The sequence below is a fragment of the Macaca fascicularis genome, chromosome X, assembly GCF_037993035.2.
Source record: "Macaca fascicularis isolate 582-1 chromosome X, T2T-MFA8v1.1".
Classification (NCBI taxonomy): Eukaryota; Metazoa; Chordata; class Mammalia; order Primates; family Cercopithecidae; genus Macaca; species Macaca fascicularis.
In genome coordinates this window covers 43773579-43795409 of record NC_088395.1, presented here as the reverse complement: position 1 = coordinate 43795409, position 21831 = coordinate 43773579, and the positions used below count along the sequence as shown (strand labels likewise).

Genomic DNA, 21831 nt, shown 5'->3' with positions numbered 1-21831 from the left:
AGATCGCACCACTGCACTCCAGCCTGGGCGGCAGAGTGAGACTCTGTCTCAATAAAAAAAAACAAAAAAAACAAAAAACAAAGAAAGCTTTAAAAAATCCAAATGATCTAAAGGACAATGAAATTATTTTTCCATTAAAAAATTTTTAAATGTGTATTTCTTTTATTCAAGACCAAAAGGACAGATAGATCAGTGCAAAAAACAGGTATTTCCTCCTCTCCCTACCCCCAAATTAAAGTGTTCCTCAAATTGGATTGGCAGTTCCTTTAGAGCTGTTATTTGAGATCACTCTGAGAAGCAAAAACGTATGTTAATGCAGAGAATAGCATTTCAGAGAAAGCTGTGGACTATTTAGGAAATCTGAACTATTGAACTTTATGGAATATAGTCATAATTTTGCATGATTTAACGCCTTAAGTTACAGCTTGTTATTGATTATTTTAGTTAGATTTTGGGTTTATGTAAGAATCAGTATGTTTAGATGTATATAGTATTTTTTAATCATCAATATCTGATAAAAGATTAAATGATTTATCTGAAAACATTTTTAGTCAACTCGTCTTGTATACTTTTTACAGTTCCCTTCCCAAAGGGCAGTTAGTGTTGGTTATTTCTGCCAAATCTCAAGTCATGAATGAAATAATCTCTTTGATCTAATTCCAACTATGGATAAATAAGCTTTAACTTACTTTGGTGTTTTATTGAGGAAATTAAACATGCTGGCTTTGTGTTGGAAATGTTTCACAGTTCTAAAGTACAACGTCCTTTCTAGTTTCCAAAAGGTTATTAGAAACACAGTGCTGGGCAATTACCACCCCTGTCTTCAAGGTTTTCGTGGCTATGGCCATGAGCAAAGAGCAGGGTGGAGGCAAGTGTCAAGATGAAAGAAATTAGAATATCACTTTCTAAGAATTGCCTAAATAACTCCATTAACAGCGGGTCAGTTATTTGAGCCCTGAATAACCTAGTTAATAATAATGCTGAAGAAAGCCCAAAAGCATTGTACACATAAAAACTTGCACCCACAACCAGCGCTCAATAAATGGTAGCTTTAATTTTTAACACCACATCGCCAAGAAACAGATCATTTTGCTATTCCTCAGTTTCCAAGGAAACTCTCATCTTCTATACTTGGTTCTCTATAACCAATTATTATTATTTTATATTTGTTTTAGCCCCGCTGTCCACAGAACACAACTGTTTAACATTTTCCTTTTATACTATTTATCTTAAGTAAAATCATCAAAATATTGAGTTCTACTTTCAAAAAAAAAAAAAGAAAGAAAGAAAGCCCAAAATGGCAGAAGACATCACTATATCTAACTCCTAGGGCAAGAAAAACATCAATGCTCTTCCATTCACAGTTGGATTGGTCTTCACTGACATTCTCCTGAAACCTGTACCTGAACCTCCTGCTTTTCTCTGGCATATAGAAGATGATGTCAAACTACCCAAACAACCTATATCCTTTTCTGCCCATTGGGGTTAGAGATGAAGAGGATGTGTTATTCCAACGGTCATTATGTTGTAAGCACCTGCCTTTCTCAGGGAGGCTGGTGTTCTTATATGTTACAGTGAGAGAGGTGGTTATAAAATGTCTCATTAGTAACCCAGCAGCACAACCTGCTTTCTAAGTTCCCTGGGATGTGGGTCTGCTCCTTTTGCCTTTGTAATTTTCCTTCAATGACATGATGTGCATGAGTTCACCTTTCCCTTTGAGCAAGAGGTATGCATTTCCCAGGGGTAAAGGGGAGACCACTGGTCTCCCCTTTAAAAGTCACTTGATTGCTACTGAAGCTATGTTCTTTTGTTACGGAGTGGCAGAACAGATCGCCTTTTATTTGCATAGTTTTTGAGGAGGCCAAAAGGCAGGCAACAGGGAGGCTGTGGAACTCCTTAGCAATTCCTTTGTGGAGACCCCACTTCCTTCTCGGGACCCCCTAACCCCCATCGAGTAGGGCAGCTGTGTGCCGGAATGGGAAGAGAAGGGAAGAGCTCTCATTTTCCCTACACAGAACCAGATCCTGGAACATCTGCACACTTCGGAGGTTAAGTGAAGCACCACTGGTGAAGGATAACTAGAGTGACCCACCAGAAAAACTGCCATGCCATCCAATCAAGGCCTGGCTCAACTCTGAACTGTGCCTCCTAATTGGTCAGCTATCTTATATCTTAGGGTGACAACTAACATTTGCTATGTAGCAGATATCTGGAATGGAGAAAAGGATAAAACCGAGAACCCCTCCATTTAGAATTTTTTGATAGAATAAAGTGGTTAGTTCTCATTTCAGAATGGCTGTGGACATTCTGCCTGTAGGCAGGGGTGGCTACCATACTGTCTGTCTAGCTGCTTTTTTTCACTCTGTCCTCAACATGTAAGCTTTGTGTGAGAGAAAGACATACATGGGTACAAGTTCAAAATGGTGTCAATTTTAGTAAAGTTTCCCAGTATTCTTGTGCTACACACAAAACATTACTGCAATATTTTAATACATTACATATTTTGATAGCATTATTCATCATTGCTTGAGCTTAATTCCAGAGCAATATACTTTAACAGCATCCACACCAATACATCAACACAATTTGGAAAATGTAGAACAGCCAGCTCTAACTTACCCCATGATGGCAGGCAGTGATCCATCCGGCTTGGTGTCATCCAAGGTTATTGAAATTGGAGCATCTTCATCTTCAATGATCATGCAGCCACAGTAATCTTAACCAGGAGAAAAATCAATGGGAGATCGAGACCAAGCTCATCAGAGACACCCATACACACATAAATATATATAAACTATTTTTTAAGAGGAAGGCAAATCTTAAACTCTTGGTCTTGGCCCCAATCCTAGATGCTATGCCTTGTTAAATACACACACTGAATATATAAAGATGTCTATTCACCCACAGACAGAAAATGACCCATCTCCATCACCTTTAACTAAAGGGCTTATGACCAACCAATGCATGACAAAAATGGTCAGATGACCCTGGCTCCTAGCATACATGAGGAAAGAGAAGGGCTGCGCTGGAGGGAATGACCCAATCCAGGGAAGAAGTGGCAGGAGGGAATCTGACGAGTATAACCAGAATGCTTATCAACAATAGCCACCATATCTGGGATGCTTTCTAAGTCCAAGATCCCACCTCATTTAATTCTCACAACACCTTAGTGGTAGGTATTACTGTCACCACTTTACACCTACAGTCTGATGCTAGCAAGCAAGCGAAGTCCTGGAATGTGTAACTTCAATGCAGTGCTCTTTCGATGGTGCCTGCTGACCTCACTCTGCTCATAAAAAGTAAGAAGCAGGACAGATGCCAGGAGCCAGGGCAATGGTGGCCTTATGACTGATGTGATCTCCTTCTTCCCTCTCATTGCCAACAAGTGCTCTTGGGGTCATCATGTGTGGCCAAGGATATGAGGAAATTGACAGACCAAGATTTCTAACCCTTTTTCTACCAATTTGAAAATACTTTGTTTCTATTCAATACCTTCTGTTCAATAATCCTAAAACAGTGTGATTTCTTCATATAATAGTTTAAACATGAATAATAGCAGCCTACCCTTCTTCTTCCAGAAGGCCTCCTTGTAATACATCATGCACTTAATGATAGCTCCCATTGGAAGACGCTGAATTAGCTGGTTTCTCTCTGCTGGAAGCTCTGGTCTGAAGTGAATCTTGGCCGTCAAGGTCGGAGGGATCGCATTAATTACGTATTTGCACTAAGACACACACAAGCAAAATATTACCTCAAATGTGAGCTGCAGTCTTTGTAGCAGGCATGAAAAATCATCTTTATCACTTCTAAACAACATTGAGCAGTAAAAACATACAAAATGAGACAATGAGGCAACTGTAAGGCAACAAAACAGATCAAGGTCGGTCAACCAAGGCTGGTAATTTGGAAGACTGAGGCGGAAACATGTCAGCATTAATTATGCTACTGCTTGAATTGTATCTGGTTAGAAGCTGCAAAAGACACAAGGCCTATTTACTATATGCTCCTTTTGACTCAACCGAGTTACCTCATAATGTTCATGGTTCAATGTCTCTATGATGATGTTGTCACTTGACTGGTCAACATGAGTGACAGGTTGGTTCAGCTTCACTTTGTCTCCGAGGAGGTCCATTATCCGTTCGCTCACTTGACCAGATCCACCTACAAACTTCCGTTCCTACAGGGGGAGGTAGGTAGGACAGGAAACATTATGAAAGCCCAAGGAAGGAAAATCCTATTGGCTACTGATTAGAAAACCTCCAGAAAGTCACAGGCCACACCTCCAATATCTGCACACTTAACTCTCAGAAGAATTCATTAGGACAGAGGCAGAGTTGGCCAAGACAATTCAATGATCATTCCCTGCACAGCTTCCAGCAAAGAAAAGCCATTAAAGTTTATAAAAATCACAGAACCAGAAGAAATGTTCCACTATGCCAATGCTGCCCTGACCAAGTGGGAATATCAGCGAGTTTGTGGGCTTCAAATGCCCAAGAGTGCAGGGTGTGGAGGGAGCCCTGGGAAGGGGCGGGCACTGTGCTTACTCCAGAGGATGAGGTTTCTAATTTCCTTTGATTCCTGTAGTTCTGGGCTGAGGTTATCCAGGCAGGTAAGGATGCAGATGGTGCCATATTATAGAAAAAGTTACAGGGTGCTTTTAGGGATAGTCATGTCCTACTAGTCACCACCAAATGATGTTCTAAGAATGGGAAGAAGGGCCAGGTGCAGTGGCTCATCTGGGGTCAGGAGTTCAAGACCAGTCTGGCTAACATGGTGAAATCCCATCTCTACTAAAAATACAAAAACTAGCCAGGCGTGGTGGCACATGCCTGTAATCCCAGCTATTCGGGAGGCTGAGGGAGGAGAACCACTTGAACCCAGGAGGCGGAGGTTGCAGTGAGCCAAGATTGCGCCACTGCACTCCAGCATGAGTGACAGAACTAGACTCCATCTCAAAAATAAAAAGAATCGGAATATCAGATCTTGAGTAACTTTTTGCAAAACTATCTGTAAGTTTCAAGGTGGAGGCAGAGGGTGAAGGCTAAGCATCTGCTTGTTCCTTTAGATATTGTTAAATAGTTCTCTTGAGCGGCCCTTATAAGACCAGAAGTGCTCTACCCCCTGCCTTCTGCTATGATCACCATGGAAATGTTTCCAGCTTAATTTAAGAAGGTAACTCCTTAACACAATGCTTTTGGTAAGAACCAGAAGGATATTTTTAGCCTATTATAGAAAATTCTTTTTTTTTTTTTTCTTGAGATGGAGTTTCACTCTTGTTGCCCAAGCTGAGTGCAATGGCACGATCTCGGTTCACTGCAACCTCCGTCTCCTGGATTCAAGTGATTCTCTTGCCTCAGCCTCCCGAGTAGCTGGGATTACAGGCGCGTGCCATGACGCCTGGCTAATTTTTTGTATTTTTAGCAGAAATGGGGTTTCATCATGTTAGCCAGGCTGGTCTCAAACTCCTGACCTCAGGTGATCCACCCGCCTTGGCCTCCCAAAGTGCTGGGATTACAGGTGTGAGCCACCGCACCTGGCCAGAAGATTCTTTAAATGGTTAGAAGTGCACAGCCCACCACTTAACAGATTCCTCAATCACGCTTCTCCAGAAAACTGCATAAGCAGCCATGCAGTGATTTTTGCACTTTTGTAACTGGCTACTGTTTTAATGACAATACCAAAGTTCTTCATAAAAAATATTCCTGGTGGGGGGAGGGATTGCATTGGGAGTTATACCTGATGTAAATGACGAGTTGATGGGTGCAGCACACCAACATGGCACAAGTATACATATGTAACAAACCTGCACGTTAGGCACATGTACCCTACAACTTAAAGTATAATAAATAAATTTAAAAAAAAAAGAATAAATAAAATTGTATAAACAGTGATTTCTAGAAGAAAAAATGGAAAAAATAGCCTGTGGTAACAGAAAGGTTTGGAATTACTACCTTAATGTCACAGTAAAAATCAGCAAGGCAAAAGAAGAGGTAAATTTATCATTCCATATCTTTTTTACAAGATGACAATGACTCCTGAGACTCTTTTTAGATACAACGCTGAACAAATCATGGTTACTTACCCAGCCTAGTAGATTGTTTAGTCTTAATGTGAAAAGAAGGACATGATATACATCCTTTGATTCCAAAAACAAAAAATGGTAAAATGAATAAAATTAATCAAAATATTAAAAAAAATATATATTCCTGGCTAGGCATGGTGGCTCATGCCTGTGATCCTAGCACTTTGAGAGGCTGAGGCGGAAGGACTGCTTCAGCCCAGGAGTTGGAGACCAGCCTAGGCAACAAAGTGAGACTCTGTCTCAAAAATTAATTTAAAAAAAGGAAAAAAATTCCCATAGTGGTTCAGACCTAAATTCATGATTCGTCTTTCTTCAAGAAACCCGGACCAATCTGGTCTGTTTTCTAAGAGTTATTTTGAGTTTTAATGTGGTGGAAAGACCATGAACTGTTTCTGTCTTGTTCACTGTCCACCCCTCCAGGTCTAGTATTTGTTGAATTAAATTATAGGATAAGCCTAAGTTCTTTAGAAAAATATTGTGATCATGGTTTGAGATTAATCATCTGAACCATATTTTCCAAAAGGTCATGTAGAATTTGGCTAGAAGTATCCTGGCTCCTCTGAATGAAGGACACAAATATCAAATATGAATCAAAATACCTCAGAAAGTAAAATACTGGCTAAAAGGAGTAATCTGGCATTTCTGCCTGTAAGTAAAGACACTTAAAAAATGCAACTGTCCTGCGTTTGTCAAAGCTAAGGGTCAAATGGGCAATGACTCTTGGTGTCACAAGAACTTGGGGATTTCCGGTGACCTCCTCAGGAGAGGAATAATTCATTTGGTAGAGAAAGACTCTATACCTTGTACTGTGCACTCAGAATTCGGGAACTCAGAGAACCTAAGTTAGAAGTAAACTGCTACTAATTAAACCTCATACCATCCAAGCACAACATTTATAGAACAGAGATACCCATTCTCTTTGGATAACAGAAAGGGTTGAAGCAGAGAATCTCAGAGTCTGGGGAATTAGGATTCTGGCTTCGCCATGTGTCCAGCCAATGAACCAAATAAGTCTACTTATTAATAAAGGAAATGATATGGAAACTGGGCAAATTCAAGTGGGTAGCAAAAACTAAGAATCCAAAAGGCAGAATTTACTATTGCAAGAGTGGCCATAATCACTTGTGTGAATTAGAAGGAAGAACAGTCACTTCCATTCTGTAACAGTTAACATAAAAGAATAAATCTGATAAACAGATGGGACAGAAACCTGGTATCTGGAACAGAGATGATTTTAAGTACAATAATTGTACAATTTCTAGAATTTTGGAAATTATTTTAGGAATTTAGCTTCTCCTACATAAACAGCCTAATTTTACCTGCCACCAAAAGGAAGCAACTTAATTCTCAAAACCTAATTAATTCAAAATGAAACATTCTTTATCTGTGAACTCCTTTTCAGGAGTGACAAAAGGAAATGAGAAATTATTTTTTTCAGAAAATTTTTTGAGATAATTTCACGCTGCTAATTATTCATGTTTCAAAATACTGAAGCAATTATTAAAGACACTGCCCTGGGAGAAAGCAAAATCACAGATGAAGCTCTTGTTTCAGAACAGACACATACACACCATACCTGGCCGCCATTGGTGACAGAGAATATCCTAGTGGTGCCCCCACACTGCTTCACATACCACAAGAACCATAGGGCAGACACTTCGTGAGGCTCAGAGGTCACATTGATATTCACAAAAAGAGTAGCAAACCGCCTAGCAGTCCTGTTTACAGAACAAAAGTGGAAATCAGTTATCAATATGTATAGGAGTCAGATAACGTAATGTTTTTACAACACTATTTAGTGTGTTCAGGAAGTTTTTCTACTGCAATTGAAAAAAAAAAACACCCTCAAGGATTCAATTTCTGAAGGAATGCATTCTTTAACTCTTAGAGAAACTAACGTTTTCTCCTGCTTAAGAAATTATGAGTTGAAAATGAGCGGAGGGTCCAGCAAGATGGCCGAATAGAAACAGCTCTGGTTTGCAGCTCCCAGTGAGATTCACGCAGAAGGTGGGTGATTTCTGTGTTTCCAACTGAGGTACCTGGTTCATCTCATTGGGACTTGTTGGGCAGTGGGTGCAGCCCACGGAGGGCGGGCTGAAGCAGGGAGGGGCGTCACCTCACCCGGGAAGTGCAAGGGGTCGGGAATTTCCCTTTCCTAGCCAAGGGAAGCCCTGAGAGACAGTACCAGAAAGAACGGTACACTCCTGCGCAGATACTGTGCTTTTCCTACAGTCTTCGCAACCGGTAGACTTGGAGATTCCCTCCGGTGCCTGGCTCAGTGGGTCCCACACCCACGGAGCCCAGCAAGCTAATATCCACTGGCTTGAAATCCTCGCTGCTATTGCAGCAGCCTGAGATCAACCTGGGATGCTCAAGCTTGGTGTGGGGAGGGGCGTCCGCCATTGCTGAGGCTTGAGTAGGCAGTTTTATGCTGACAGTGTAAACAAAGCCAAGGGGAAGTTTGAACTGGATGGACCCCACCACAGTTCAGCAAGGTCTACTGCCACTCTAGATTCCACCTCTGTGGGCAGGGCATCTCTGAACAAGAGGCAGCAGCCCCAGTCAGGGACTTATAGATAAAATCCCCATCTCCCTGGGACAGAGCACCAGGGGGAAGGGGCAGCTGTGGGTGCAGCTTCAGCAGACTTAAATGTCCCTGCCTGACAGCTCTGAAGAGAGCAGTGGTTCTCCCAGCACAGCGTTTGAGCTCTGATAATGGACAGACTGCCTCCTCAAGTGGGTCCCTGACCCCTGTGTAGCCTGACTAGGAGACACCTCCCAGCAGGGGACGACAGACACCTCATACAGGAGAGCTCTGGCTGGCATCTGGTGGGTGCCCCCTTGATCCTTCCAGAGGAAGGACCAGGCAGCAATAGTTGCTGTTCTGCAGCCTCTGCTGGTGAAACCCCAACAAACAGGGTCTGGAGTGGACCTCCAGCAAACTCCAACAGACTTGCAGCTGAGGGGCCTGTTAGAAGGAAAACTAACAAGCAGAAAGGAATAGCATCAACATCAACAAAAAGGACATCCATACAGAAACCCCATCTGTAGGTCACCAACATCAAAGACCAAAGGTAGATAAAACCACAAAGGTGGGGAGAAACCAGTGGAGAAAGGATAAAAAATTCCAAAAACCAAAACGCCTCTTCTCTTGCAAAGGATCACAACTCCTCACCAGCAAGGGAACAAAACTGGATGGAGAATGAGTTTGACAAATTGACAGAAGTAGGCTTCAGAAGGTGGGTGATAACAAACTCCTCCGAGCTAAAGGAGCAGGTTCTAACCCAATGCAAGGAAGCTAAGAGGCTTGAAAACAGGTTAGACGAATTGCTAACTAGAATAACCAGTGTAGGGAAGAACATAAATGACCTGATGGAGCTGAAAAACGCACCACGAGAACTTCGTGAAGCAGACACAAGTTTCAACAGCTGAACTGATCAAGCAGAAGAAAGGATGTCAGTAATTGAAGATCAACTTAATGAAATAAAGCAAGAAGACAAGATTAGAGAAAAAAGAGTGAAAAGAAACGAACAAAGCCTCCAAGAAATATGGGACTATGTGAAAAGACCAAATTTATGTTTGACTGGTATACCTGAAATTGACGGGGAGAATGGAACCAAGTTGGAAAACATTCTTCAGGATATTATCCAGGAGAACTTCCCTAACCTAGCAAGGCAGGCCAACATTCAAATTCAGGAAATACAGAGAACACCACAAAGATATTCCTCAAAAAGAGCAACCCCAACACATATAATCATCAGATTCATCAAGGTTGAAATGAAGGAAAAAATGTTAAGTGCAGTCAGACAGAAAGGTCAGGTTACCCACAAAGGGAAGCCCATCAGACTAACAGCAGATCTCCCAGCAGAAACCCTACAAGCCAGAAGAGACTGGGGGCCAATATTCAACATTTAAAGAAAAGAATTTTCAACCCGGAATTTCATATCCAGCCAAACTAAGTTTCATGACTGAAGGAGAAATAAAATCCTTTACAGACAAGCAAATGCTGAGAGATTTTGTTACCACCAGGCCTGCCTTGCCAGAGCTCCTGAAGGAAGCACTAATTATGGAAAGGAACAACTGGTACCAGCCACTGCAAAAACATGCCAAATTGTAAAGACCATTGACACTATGAAGAAACTACATCAACTAGCGGGCAAAATAACCAGTTAGCATCAGAATGATAGGATCAAATTCACACATAACAATATCAACCTGAAATGTAAATGGGTTAAACGCCCCAATTGAAAGACACAGACTAGCAAACTGGCTAAAGAGTCAAGACCCATCGGTGTGCTGTATTCAGGAGACCCATCTCGCACGCAAAGACACACATAGGTTCAAAATAAAGGGATGGAGGAACATTTACCAACCAGATGGAAAGCAAGAAAAAAAGCAGGGGTTGCAGTCTTAGTCTCTGATAAAACAGACTTTAAACCAACAAAGGTCAAAAGAGACAAAGAAGGGCATTACATAATTGTAAAGGGATCAATGCAACAAGAAGAGCTAACTATCCTAAATATACATGCACCCAATACAGGAGCACCCACGTTCATAAAGAAAGTTCTTAGAGACCTACAAAGAGACTTACACTCCCACACAACAACAGTGGGAGACTTTAATACTCCACTGTCAATATTAGATCAACGAGACAAAAATTAACAAGGATATTCAGGACTTGAACTCAGCTCTGGACCAAGTGGACCTAACAGACATCTACAGAACTCTCCACCCCAAATCAACAGAGTATACATTCTTCTCAGCACCACATCACACTTATTCTAAAATGACCACATAATTAGAACTCCTCAGCAAATGTAAAAGAACAGAAATCACAACAAACTGTCTCTCAGACCACAGTACAATCAAATTAGAACTCAGGATGAAGAAACTCACTCAAAACTGCACAACTACACGGAAACTGAACAACCTGCTCCTGAATGACTACTGAGAATTAACGAAATGAAGACAGAAATAAAGTTGTTCTTTGAAACGAATGAGAACAAAGACACAATGCACCAGAATCTCTGGGACACATTTAAAGCAGTGTATAGAGGAAAATTTATAGCACTAAATGCCCAAAAGAGAAAGCTGGAAAGATCTAAAATCGACACCCTAATATCACAATTAAAAGAACTAGAGAAGCAAGAGCAAACAAATTCAAAAGCTAGCAGAAGACAAGAAATAACTAAGATCACAGCAGAACTGAAGAAGATAGAGATTTAAAAAAAAAAAAAAAACCCTTCAAAAAAATCAATGAATCCAAGAGCTGGTTTTTTGAAAAGATCAACAAAATAGATAGACCGCTAGCAAGACTAATAAAGAAAGAGAGAAGAATCAAATAGATGCAATAAAAAATGATAAAGGGGATATCACCACTGACCCCACAGAAATACAAACTACCAACAGAGAATGCTATAAACACCTCTATGAAAATAAACTAGAAAATCTAGAAGAAATGGATAAATTCCTAGACACATACACCCTCCCAAGACTAAATCAGGAAGAAGTCGAATCTCTGAATAGACCAATAACAGGTTCTGAAATTGAGACAGTAATTAATAGCCTACCAACCAAAAAAAGTCCAGGACCAGACAGATTCACAGCTGAATTCTACCAGAGGTACAAAGAGGGGCTGCTACCATTCCTTCTGAAACTATTCCAATCAATAGAAAAAGAGGGGATCCTCCCTAACTCATTTTATGAGGCCAGCATCATCCTGATACCAAAACCTGGCAGAGACACAACAAAAAAAGAAAATTTAAGGCCAATATCCCTGATGAACATCAATGCAAAAATCCTCAATAAAATACTAGCAAACCAAATCCTGCAGCACATCAAAAGGCATATCCACCTAGATCAAGTTGGCTTCCTCCCTGGGATGCAAGGCTGGTTCAACATACACAAATCAATAAATATAATCCATCACATACACAGAACCAATGACAAAAACCACAAGATTATTTCAATAGATACAGAAAAGGCCTTGGACAAAATTCAACAGCCCTTCATGCTAAAAACTCTGAATAAACTAGGTATTGATGGAACATATCTCAAAATAATAGGAGCTGTTTATGACAAACCCACAGCCAATATCATACTGAATGAGCAAAAACTGGAAGCATTCCCTTTGAAAACTGGCACAAGACAAGGATGCCCTCTCTCACCACTCCTATTCAACATAGTATTGGAAGTTCTGGCCAGGGCAATCATACAAGAGAAAGAAATAAAGGGTATTCAGCTAGGAAAAGAGGAAGTCAAATTGTCTGTTTGCAGATGACATGACTGTATATTTAGAAAGCCCCATCGTCTTAGCCCAAAATCTCCTTCAGCTGATAAGCAACTTCAGCAAAGTCTCAGGATACAAAATCAATGTGCAAAAATCACAAGCATTCCTATACACCAATAACAGAGAACCAAATCATGAGTGAACTCCCATTCACAATTGCTACAAAGAGAATAAAATACCTAGGAATTCAATTTACAAGGGATGTGAAGGACCTCTTCAAAGAGAACTACAAACCACTGTTCAACGAAATAAAAGAGGACACAAACAAATGGAAGAACATTCCATGCTCATGGATAGGAAGAATCAATATCATGAAAATGGCCATACTGCCCAAAGTAATTCATACATTCAGTGCTATCCCCATCAAGCTACGACTGACTTTCTTCACAGAATTGGAAAAAACTACTTTAAACTTCATATGGAACCAAAAAAAGAGCCCGCATAGCCAAGACAACCCTAAGCAAAAAGAACAAAGCTGGAGGCATCATGTTACCTGACTTCAAACTACACTACAAGGCTACAGTAACCAAAACAGCATGGTACTGGTACCAAAACAGATATATAGACCAATGGAACAGAACAGAGGCCTCAGAAATAACACCACATATCTACAACCATCTGATCTTTGACAAACCTGACAAAAACAAGCAATAGGGAAAGGATTCCCTATTTAATAAATAGTGCTGGGAAAACTGGCTAGCCATATGCAGAAAGGTGAAATTGGATCCCTTCCTTACACTTTATACAAAAATTAACTCAAGATGGATTAAAGATTTAAATGTATAACCTAAAACCATAAAAACTGTAGAAGAAAACCTAGGCAATACCATTCAGAACACAGGGATGGACAAAGACTTCATAACTAAAACACCAAAAGCAACAGCAACAAAAGCCAAAACAGACAAATGGAATCTAATTAAACTAAAGAGCTCTGGCACATAAACTATCATCAGAGTTAACTGGCAACCTACAGAATGGGAGAAAATTTTTGTAATCTACCCATCCGACAAAGGGCTAATATCCAGAATCTACAAAGAACCTAAACAAATTTACAAGAAAGAAACAACCCCATGAAAAAATGGGCAAAGGATATGAACAGACACTTCTCAAAAGAAGACATTTATGCAGCCAAAAAGACTTATGAAAAAATGTTCATCATCACTGGTCCTTAGAGAAATGCAAATCAAAACCACAGTGAGATACCATCTCATGCCAGTTAGAATGGCAATCACTAAAAAGTCATGAAACAACAGATGCTGGAGAGGATGTGGAGAAATAGGAATGCTTTTACAATGTTGGTGGGAGTGTCAATTAGTTCAACCATTATGGAAGACAGTATGGTGATTCCTCAAGGATCTAGAACTAGAAATAACATTTGACCCAGCAATCCCATTACTGGGTATATACCCAAAGAATTATAAATCATTCTACTATAAAGACACATGCATACATATGTTTATTGCAGCACTGTTCACAATAGCAAAGTCTTGGAACCAACCCAAATGCCCATCAATGATAGACTGGATAAAGAAAATGTGGCACATATACACCATGGAATACTATGCAGCCATAAAAAAGGATGAGTTCATGTCCTTTGCAGGGACATGGATGAAACTGGAAACCATCATTCTCAGCAAAGTAACACAAGAAGACAAAACCAAACACCACATGTTCTCACTCATAAGTGGAAGTTGAACAATAAGAACACATGGACACAGGGAGGGGAACATCACACACCAGGGCCTGTCAGGGGATTGGGGGCTCGGGGAGGGATAGCATTAGGAGAAATGCCTAATGTAAATAATGAGTTGATGGGTGTATCAAACCAACATGGCACATGCATACCTATGTAACAAACCTGCATGTTGTGCACATGCACCCCAGAACTTAAAGTATAATTAAAATAAAAAAGAAATTATGAGTTAGCTCCAAGTATGCTAATCCAGGTTCTCTCTAAGCGTCAATACGCTTGTTTCAACACCCATCCTCTACTCTCCATCTTCATTGCCACAGCCCTGGTCCAGGCTACCAATATGTCCAGGCTATAGCAGTGGTGGCTCTTACTTGGTCATCCTGCATCCCCTCTTGTATCCTCCACACTATAGCCAATGAGGTCTTTTAAAAGTGCCAAACTCAAAAAACCCTCTGCTCAAAACCCTTCAATGACCTTCAATGGAGAAAGGACAAACCTTGAATGTGGCCAATAGATCCTGCACTATCAGCCTCTAGACCAGTCCTCCAAACTCCCCTTATACCACTTGCTCTTGTCATCACTATGGTCCAGCTACACTGTCCACTCAGTTGCTCAAACATGCCAATATCCTCACTTTAAGGCCTTCACAAATGCTTGTTTCTGTCCTCTATGCCTAGAAGATTCCATCACTGTACATCATCTACCCATCGCTGTCTCCCCACTCCCCTGTGAACTTTGAGTCATTTTTGAAAGATACCATTCTCCCCGTATCATTCAACCTTTCCTGTCTCCCCACGTACCTGTGGGTCATTTCTGGAAGGTAGCATCCTGCCATACACCATTGATTCTTCCTGTCTAGCTGCTACTCCTCTGGTTCATTTCTGGACGGTACCATTGCCCCCAAAACGTACACCCTTCCCTGCCTCCTCTCAGCAGTTGTGTCTCATTCCTAGAAGACAGTATCTCCGGAAACACATTTTCTATTTTCGTATGTCCCCACTGACTCTGACAGTCATTCCTAGTAGATACCATCTGCCTACACCACCCAATCTTCTTATTGCCACCCTAATACTATGGCTGATTTGGGGATATCATTACCTCCCCACTCCCCCACCCCACAACCAGATTCAACCTTCACTGTCTCTTCCAGAGCCTGTGTCACAATCTCGGAAGATATAATTCCCCCAGCACTATCTAGTCTCTCCTATCTCCCCCTTGCACCTGTCGGCCATTAGACGGCCTCCACACCATCTGCTCTTGCTGTCTCCCCTCTAAACCTATGGCTAATTCCTTGACTATACCGTGTACCAACACTATCCAATCATAATGTCTCCCCTCAAGCCCTGGTGGCTCATTCCTGGAAGATGTATCTTGCTACAGCATTCCTGTCTTCCTGTCTCCCCCATTCCCAGCTATGTCATTCCCAAATACCACCCCCCAGAACATCCATCCTTCCTGTCTCTCCCTACCACTCCCCATGTGGCTCATTCCTGGAAGGTACCATCTCTCTAAACTCCTGTCTCCCCATATCCCTGTGGGTTGTTTCTGGAAGTTACCATCCTTCCACACCATCTGCCCTTCTTGTCTCCCCAGCCACTGCACCTGTGGCTGTTTCCAAAGCCAATCCACCCTGTCTCCCAATTCTCTTGCGGGTCATTCCTGGAAGACACCATCTCCCAACACCACCCCTTTCCTGCCTCCCCCAGTCACCACCTGTGTGGTTCATTCCTGGAAGATACCATATTGCCACATCATCCAACCTTTCTATTTCCCCCTACTCCTGAGTCACATCTGGATGATACCACCCCCTCCCTAAGACATCTACCATTCCGTCTTCCCGCAGTGCCTATGTCACATTCCTGAAAGATACTATACCCCACACAAAACTATCCACTCTTCCCTGTCAGTCATTCTGTTAGATACCATCCCCCATCCTGTGTTCCCCTGAAGCACCACCAGTGTGGTTCATTCCTGCAAGATACCATCCTGCCACACAATCCAACCTTTCTGTTTTCCCACTACCCCTCTGGGTCATTTCAGGATGATACCACCTCCTCCCCAAAACGTCTACCCTTCCCTGTCACCCTATAGTGCCTATGTCATATTCCTGATACTATCCCCTCTTACATTATTTACCCTGCCTTGACTCCCTGTGGGATCTCCAGGCCATCCTGGAAGATCCCATTCTCCTACTTCATCCATCATTCCCCCGCTTCCCCAATTCCATAGTTCATTCCTGGAAGATACCATCTCCAATGCAACATCCATCCTTCTTCTCTATCCCCTGCCCTGTAGGTCATGCCTGGAAAATATCATTCTGCCATACCCTACCTGTCTCCCATCTACCCCTGTGGTCCATTCCTGGAAGATACAATCCCCCCAAAACACCCACCTGCCAGGGCTCATTCCTGGAAGATACCATCCTGCCACACCATCCACCCTTCCAATATCCCCCGGACCTCTAACCACCCTTGTGGCAGATTGCTGGAAGATACCATCTCTCTAAACCCAATCCACTGTTACCTACTGCCCCTGTGGGTCACTCCAGGAAGATACCATCCACATTCACCTTCCATCCTGTCTCCACCCCCACTACTGCAAGTGTGGCTCATTCCTGGAAGATACCATCTTGTGACACCATCCAACCTTCCTATTTTCCCGTACCCCTCTGGGTCATTTTGAGACGACATAACCACATCTACCCTTCCCTGTTTCCCCACAGTGACTACCACATTCCTGAAAGATACTATCACAACCCCCCAACACTTCCACCTTGCCTTGTCTCCCCCTTTCCCCTTTGGGTCATCCAGGAGGATGCCATCTCCACATATCTCTTCCTGTGTTCCCCCCAGGCACCACCAGGGTGGCTCATTCCTGAAAGACACCATCTCTCAAAACACAATCCACCCTGTGTCCCTCTGCCCCTTTGGATCATCCCTGGAAGATACCATCGTGGTCATCTTCCACACTTCCTGTCTCTTCCCTCTCTTCTGGGTCGTGGATGGAAGTTATCTCCCCCACCACTCCCAACTCTTTGGGTCACTACACGAAAAACAATGGCTGCCAACAAGCCAATGTTCTCTCCATCCCCTAGCTCTTGTGGACCATTCCTGGGCGGTACCATCCCACCTCACCATCCACTCTTCATGTTTCCCTACTGCCCCTGTGATTCATTCCTGGAAAATATATCCTGCCACACCATTCATGCTTCCTCTCTCTGCCCTGTCCCTCTGGGTCATTCCACAATGATACCGTGCCAGCCAACATCCCCCTGATGGTCTCCCCCACCACCCACAGTGTGGCTCATTCCTGGAAGATACCATCCTGCCACACCATGCAACCGCTGTATCTCCCCACTACCCCTCTGATCATTTCGGGATGATACCACACCCTCCCTAAAACATCTAGGCTTCCCTGTGTCCCCGAAGACCCTTTGTCACATTCCTGATATAACCCCCCCAACACTAATCCTCTGGCTCATTCCAGGACGATATCATCCCCCCACACTTCCGCCCTTCCTGTTTTCCCCTACCACTACCCAGGTGTCTCATTCCTGGAAGACACCATCTCTCTAAACAAAATGTACCCTGTCTCTCCCTGCCTCTTTGAATCATTCTTGGAAGATACCATCCACCCATACCTTCTGCCACCCCCACCACTGTCATTTTGGCTCATTTCTGGACGATACCATCCTGCCAAACCATTTAACCATTCTACTTTCCTGCTATCCTCTTGGTTATTTTGTGATGATATCACCTTCTTCCTAAAACGTCTACCCTTCCCTGCCTCCTTGCAGTGCTCGGTTCATACTCTTGAAAGATACTATACCCCTTATATTACCCAGTCTGCCTTGTCACCCCCTTGGCTCTGTGGGTCATCCTGGAAGATACCATCTCCCTACCTCATCCATCAATCCCCCCCTCCCCGAATTCTACAGTTCATTACTGGAACACACCGTCTCTTCTACTGTATCCATCCTTCCTATCTATCTTCTGCCCTGTGGGTCATTCCTGTAAAAATAACATTCTGCCAAACCATCTACCCTATCGGTCTTCCCCTGATCCCAGTGGGTCATTCCTGGAAGATACCATGCCCCCCACAACCCCACCAGTGTGGCTCAATCCTGGAGGATACCATCCTGCCACACCATCATCATTTCCTGTCTCCCCCATCCCTCTAGGTCATTGCTGGAAGATATCTCCATCCACAACGTCTACCCTTCCATTTTCCCCCATGACCCTGTGGGTCATTCCTGGAAGATTTCATTCCACCAAACCATCTACGCTGACTGACTTCTCCCACACCTGTGGCTCATTCCCAGAAGACATACCCTGCCACACCAGTCGGGCTTCCTGTCTCTCCCCTATTCCTCTGGATCATTCTTGAATGATATCATCTTGAATGATAACATCCACCTTTCTTGTCTCTTTCCACCACTGCCAGTGTGGCTCATTTCTGGAAGATACCATCCTAACACGCCATGCAACTGTCCTATTTCCCTACTATTCCTCTGGGTCATTTTGGTATCACTCCCTCACAAAACAACTACCCTTCCCTGTTTCCCCCCAGAGACTAAGTCACATTCCTGAAAGATATAACCCCCTCAACACTATCCACCCTGTCCTGTTTACCCTTACCCCTAAGGGTTATCCCGGAAGATACCATTTCCCCCACCATCACTCATCTTTCTTACTCTCCCAACCTTGTCGGTCATACCCGGAAAATATCATCCTGCCTCACCTTCCCCACTTGGTGTCTCCCCCCATCCTTCTGTGTCATTGTTGGAATGTATTCCCCACAACATCAACCTTTCTTATCTCCTCCCAACCCTTTGAGTCACTCCAGGAAGATACCATGTCCCCAGTCAGGCCAACATTCCCTGTGTCCCCTTAGCCCATGTGGGTCATTCCTTGAAAATATATCCTGCCACACCATTCATGATTCCTGACTCCCCACTACCCCCTCTGGCTCATTCCTGCATGGTATCACCCCCAATATCCACCGTTCCCATCTCCCCCCACCACTACCCTTTTGGCACATTCCTAGGAGATACCATTTGCCTAAACGTATTTCCCTGACTTCTGTGGGTCATTTATGTAAGATACCATCCACATACACCCTTAGTGTCTCCCACTTCCACCACTGTCACCGTGGCTCATTCCTGGAAGATACCATCCTGCCATTCAACTATGCTGTCTCCCCTCTACTGCTCTGGGTCATTTAGGGATGATACTACTCCCTCACCAAAACAGCTACCCTTTCCTGCCTCCCTGCATTGCCTGTGTCATATTCCTGGAAGATACTATCCCCCTTACATTATCCACTCTGTCTTGTCTTTCTTTTGGCCCTGTGGGCCATCTTGGCAGATCCCATCCACCTAGCTCATCCATCATTCCCCTCCTTCCTCAATCTTGTAGTTCATTCCTGGAAGATACCATCTCCTCCATACCATGCATTCTTTATATCTACCCCCTGCCCTGTGGCTCATTCCTGGAAAATACCATTCCATGAAACTATCTACCTACCTGTCTCACCCCTACCTCGGTGGCTCATTCCTGGAAGATACCATCTCCCTACACCATCCACCTTTCCTGTTTACTTAACCCCACACATGCTGAAGACCATTCTTAGAAAATAGCATCCTGCCTCACTATCTTTACTTCCTATCTCCCTCTACCCTTTTGGGTGATTACTGGAAGATATCCCCCTCCACAACCTTTACCCTTCAGGTCACCCCCTTGCCCCTGTGGGTCATTCCTGGAAGATACCATCTCTCTATACCACCCATCTTCCCCCACCACCAACCACGTGGCTCATTCCTGGAAGATACCATCTTGCTACACCTTTCTAAACCCTCTGGGTCATTTCTAAACCACCTCCTCCACAAAACATCTAACCTTCTCTATGTTCCCACAGTGCCTGTGTCACATCCCTGAAAAGTAACATGCCCTCCCCCTACAAACACACTATCCACCCTGTCCTTTCTCCCCCTTGGCCTTGTGGGTCATCCTGGAAGATACTATGCCTACCCTTTCCTTGTTCCCCCCAAACACCACCAGGGTAGCTCATTCCTGGAAGATTCCATCTCTCTAAACACAATGTACCATGTTTTCTTCTGCCCCTTTGGTTCATTCCTGGAAGATAACACTTCACCAAATCATCTATCCTACTTGTCTCTCCCAACTCTTGAGGGTCACTCCTGGAAATACCATCCTGGTCACCTTCCACACTTCCTGTCTCCTCCCACCTCTTTTGGTCATTGCTGGAAGTTATCCACGACCCAATATACACCCTTCCTGACTCACCCCTGACCCTTTGGGTTACTCCAGGAAGAACCATGCCTTCGAACAAGCCCACCTTCCCTGCATCCCCTAGCTCCTGTGGACCATTCCCGGAAGGTATATCCTGCCACACCGGTCATGTTTCCTCTCCCTGTGCTACGCCTCTGGGTCATTCCTGTACAATCCTATGAGTCATTCTTGGAAGAAACCATGACCCCTCACCATCCACCCTTCCTTTCTCCCCTCAACCACTGCCAGTGTGGCTCATTCCTGGAAGATACCATCCTGCCACACCACCAAAACGTCTTATGTACCCTCTGCCCTGTGGACCATTCCTGGAAAATTCCATTTTGCCAAATGATCTACACTACCTATGTTCCCTCTATCCTTGTGGGTCATAACTGGAAGAGATGATCTTCCTCACCCCATCTACCTTTGTATCTACCCCTTGCCCTACGGGTCATTTCTGGAATACATCATCTTGCCTCACCATCTATGTTTCCTGTCTCCCCACCATCCTTCCGGGTCATTGCTGGAAAACTCCCCTTCCCCTAAGACATCCACCCTTCTGTTTTCCCCTTTGACCTTTTGGGTAATTCCTAGAAGATACCATCTCCATCCACACAAACCAACCTTCCATTTCTCTCCCCAGAGACAGAGAAATAGCTGGAAAATTTCATTCTTCCCCACCACACATACACACACACACACACACACAATCTAATGTTGCCTGTTTCCCCTTGACCCTGTGGGCCATTCCTAGAAGATACCATACCCCCACAGGGATCCATCCTTGTTCCCCACTCCCTAACACTGGGGGCATTCCTGGAAGATGCAACCAGGCCACACCATTCACTCTTCCTATCTCTTCCCTGCCTTTGTGGCTCATTTCTGGAAGACATACCCTGGTAATACCATCTATACTTCCTGTCTCCTCATTACACCTCTGGGTTGTTGGTGGATGATACCCCGCAACCTCCACTTTTCCTGTCTTCCTTTTGCCCCTTGTGGTCATTCATAAAAGATACCATCCCACCACACCATCAACGTTTTTTGTCTCCCCCACTATCCTGGTGGCTCATTCATGGCAAACACCATCCACCATACTTGTCTCCCCTCTGAACCTGTGGATCATACCTGGAAGATACTATCTTCCTATCCCTATCCCATCACTCCTTCCTATCTCCCCCTCATCCCTGTGGCTCATTCCCAGAAGATAAAATCCCCCAATGCCATCCACCCTTCCTGTCCCCATCTCCCCTTGTTTCTGTGGGTCATTCCTAAAACACCACCCATCTTGCTCCATTATCCCTTTATCCCTTCTTGCTTTTGTGGGTAGTTTTTGGAAGCTATCATTCCCTCCTCCCACCACCACTGTCCAACCTTCCCTCTCTCCCTTTGACACTGTGTGTCATTCTTAGATCATACCATCTGCCTCACTACTATCAACCCTATGGGTCACTCCTGGAAGGTACCATTTCCACCA

General features: G+C 43.6%; 1 protein-coding gene across 2 annotated transcripts in view; it reads right to left on the bottom strand.

Moving 5' to 3' along the window:
• MAOA (monoamine oxidase A) overlaps positions 1 to 21831 on the bottom strand; it is a 132013-nt gene that overhangs the window by 11747 nt on the left and 98435 nt on the right. For both annotated transcript variants that reach the window (XM_045383825.3, XM_045383824.3), the window contains 4 exons: positions 7659 to 7800; positions 4028 to 4177; positions 3565 to 3724; positions 2620 to 2716 (listed from right to left, as the gene is read on the bottom strand). In XM_045383825.3, the coding sequence (XP_045239760.1) occupies positions 2620 to 2716; positions 3565 to 3724; positions 4028 to 4177; positions 7659 to 7800 (549 nt within the window). The remainder of the gene's footprint in view (positions 1 to 2619; positions 2717 to 3564; positions 3725 to 4027; positions 4178 to 7658; positions 7801 to 21831) is intronic.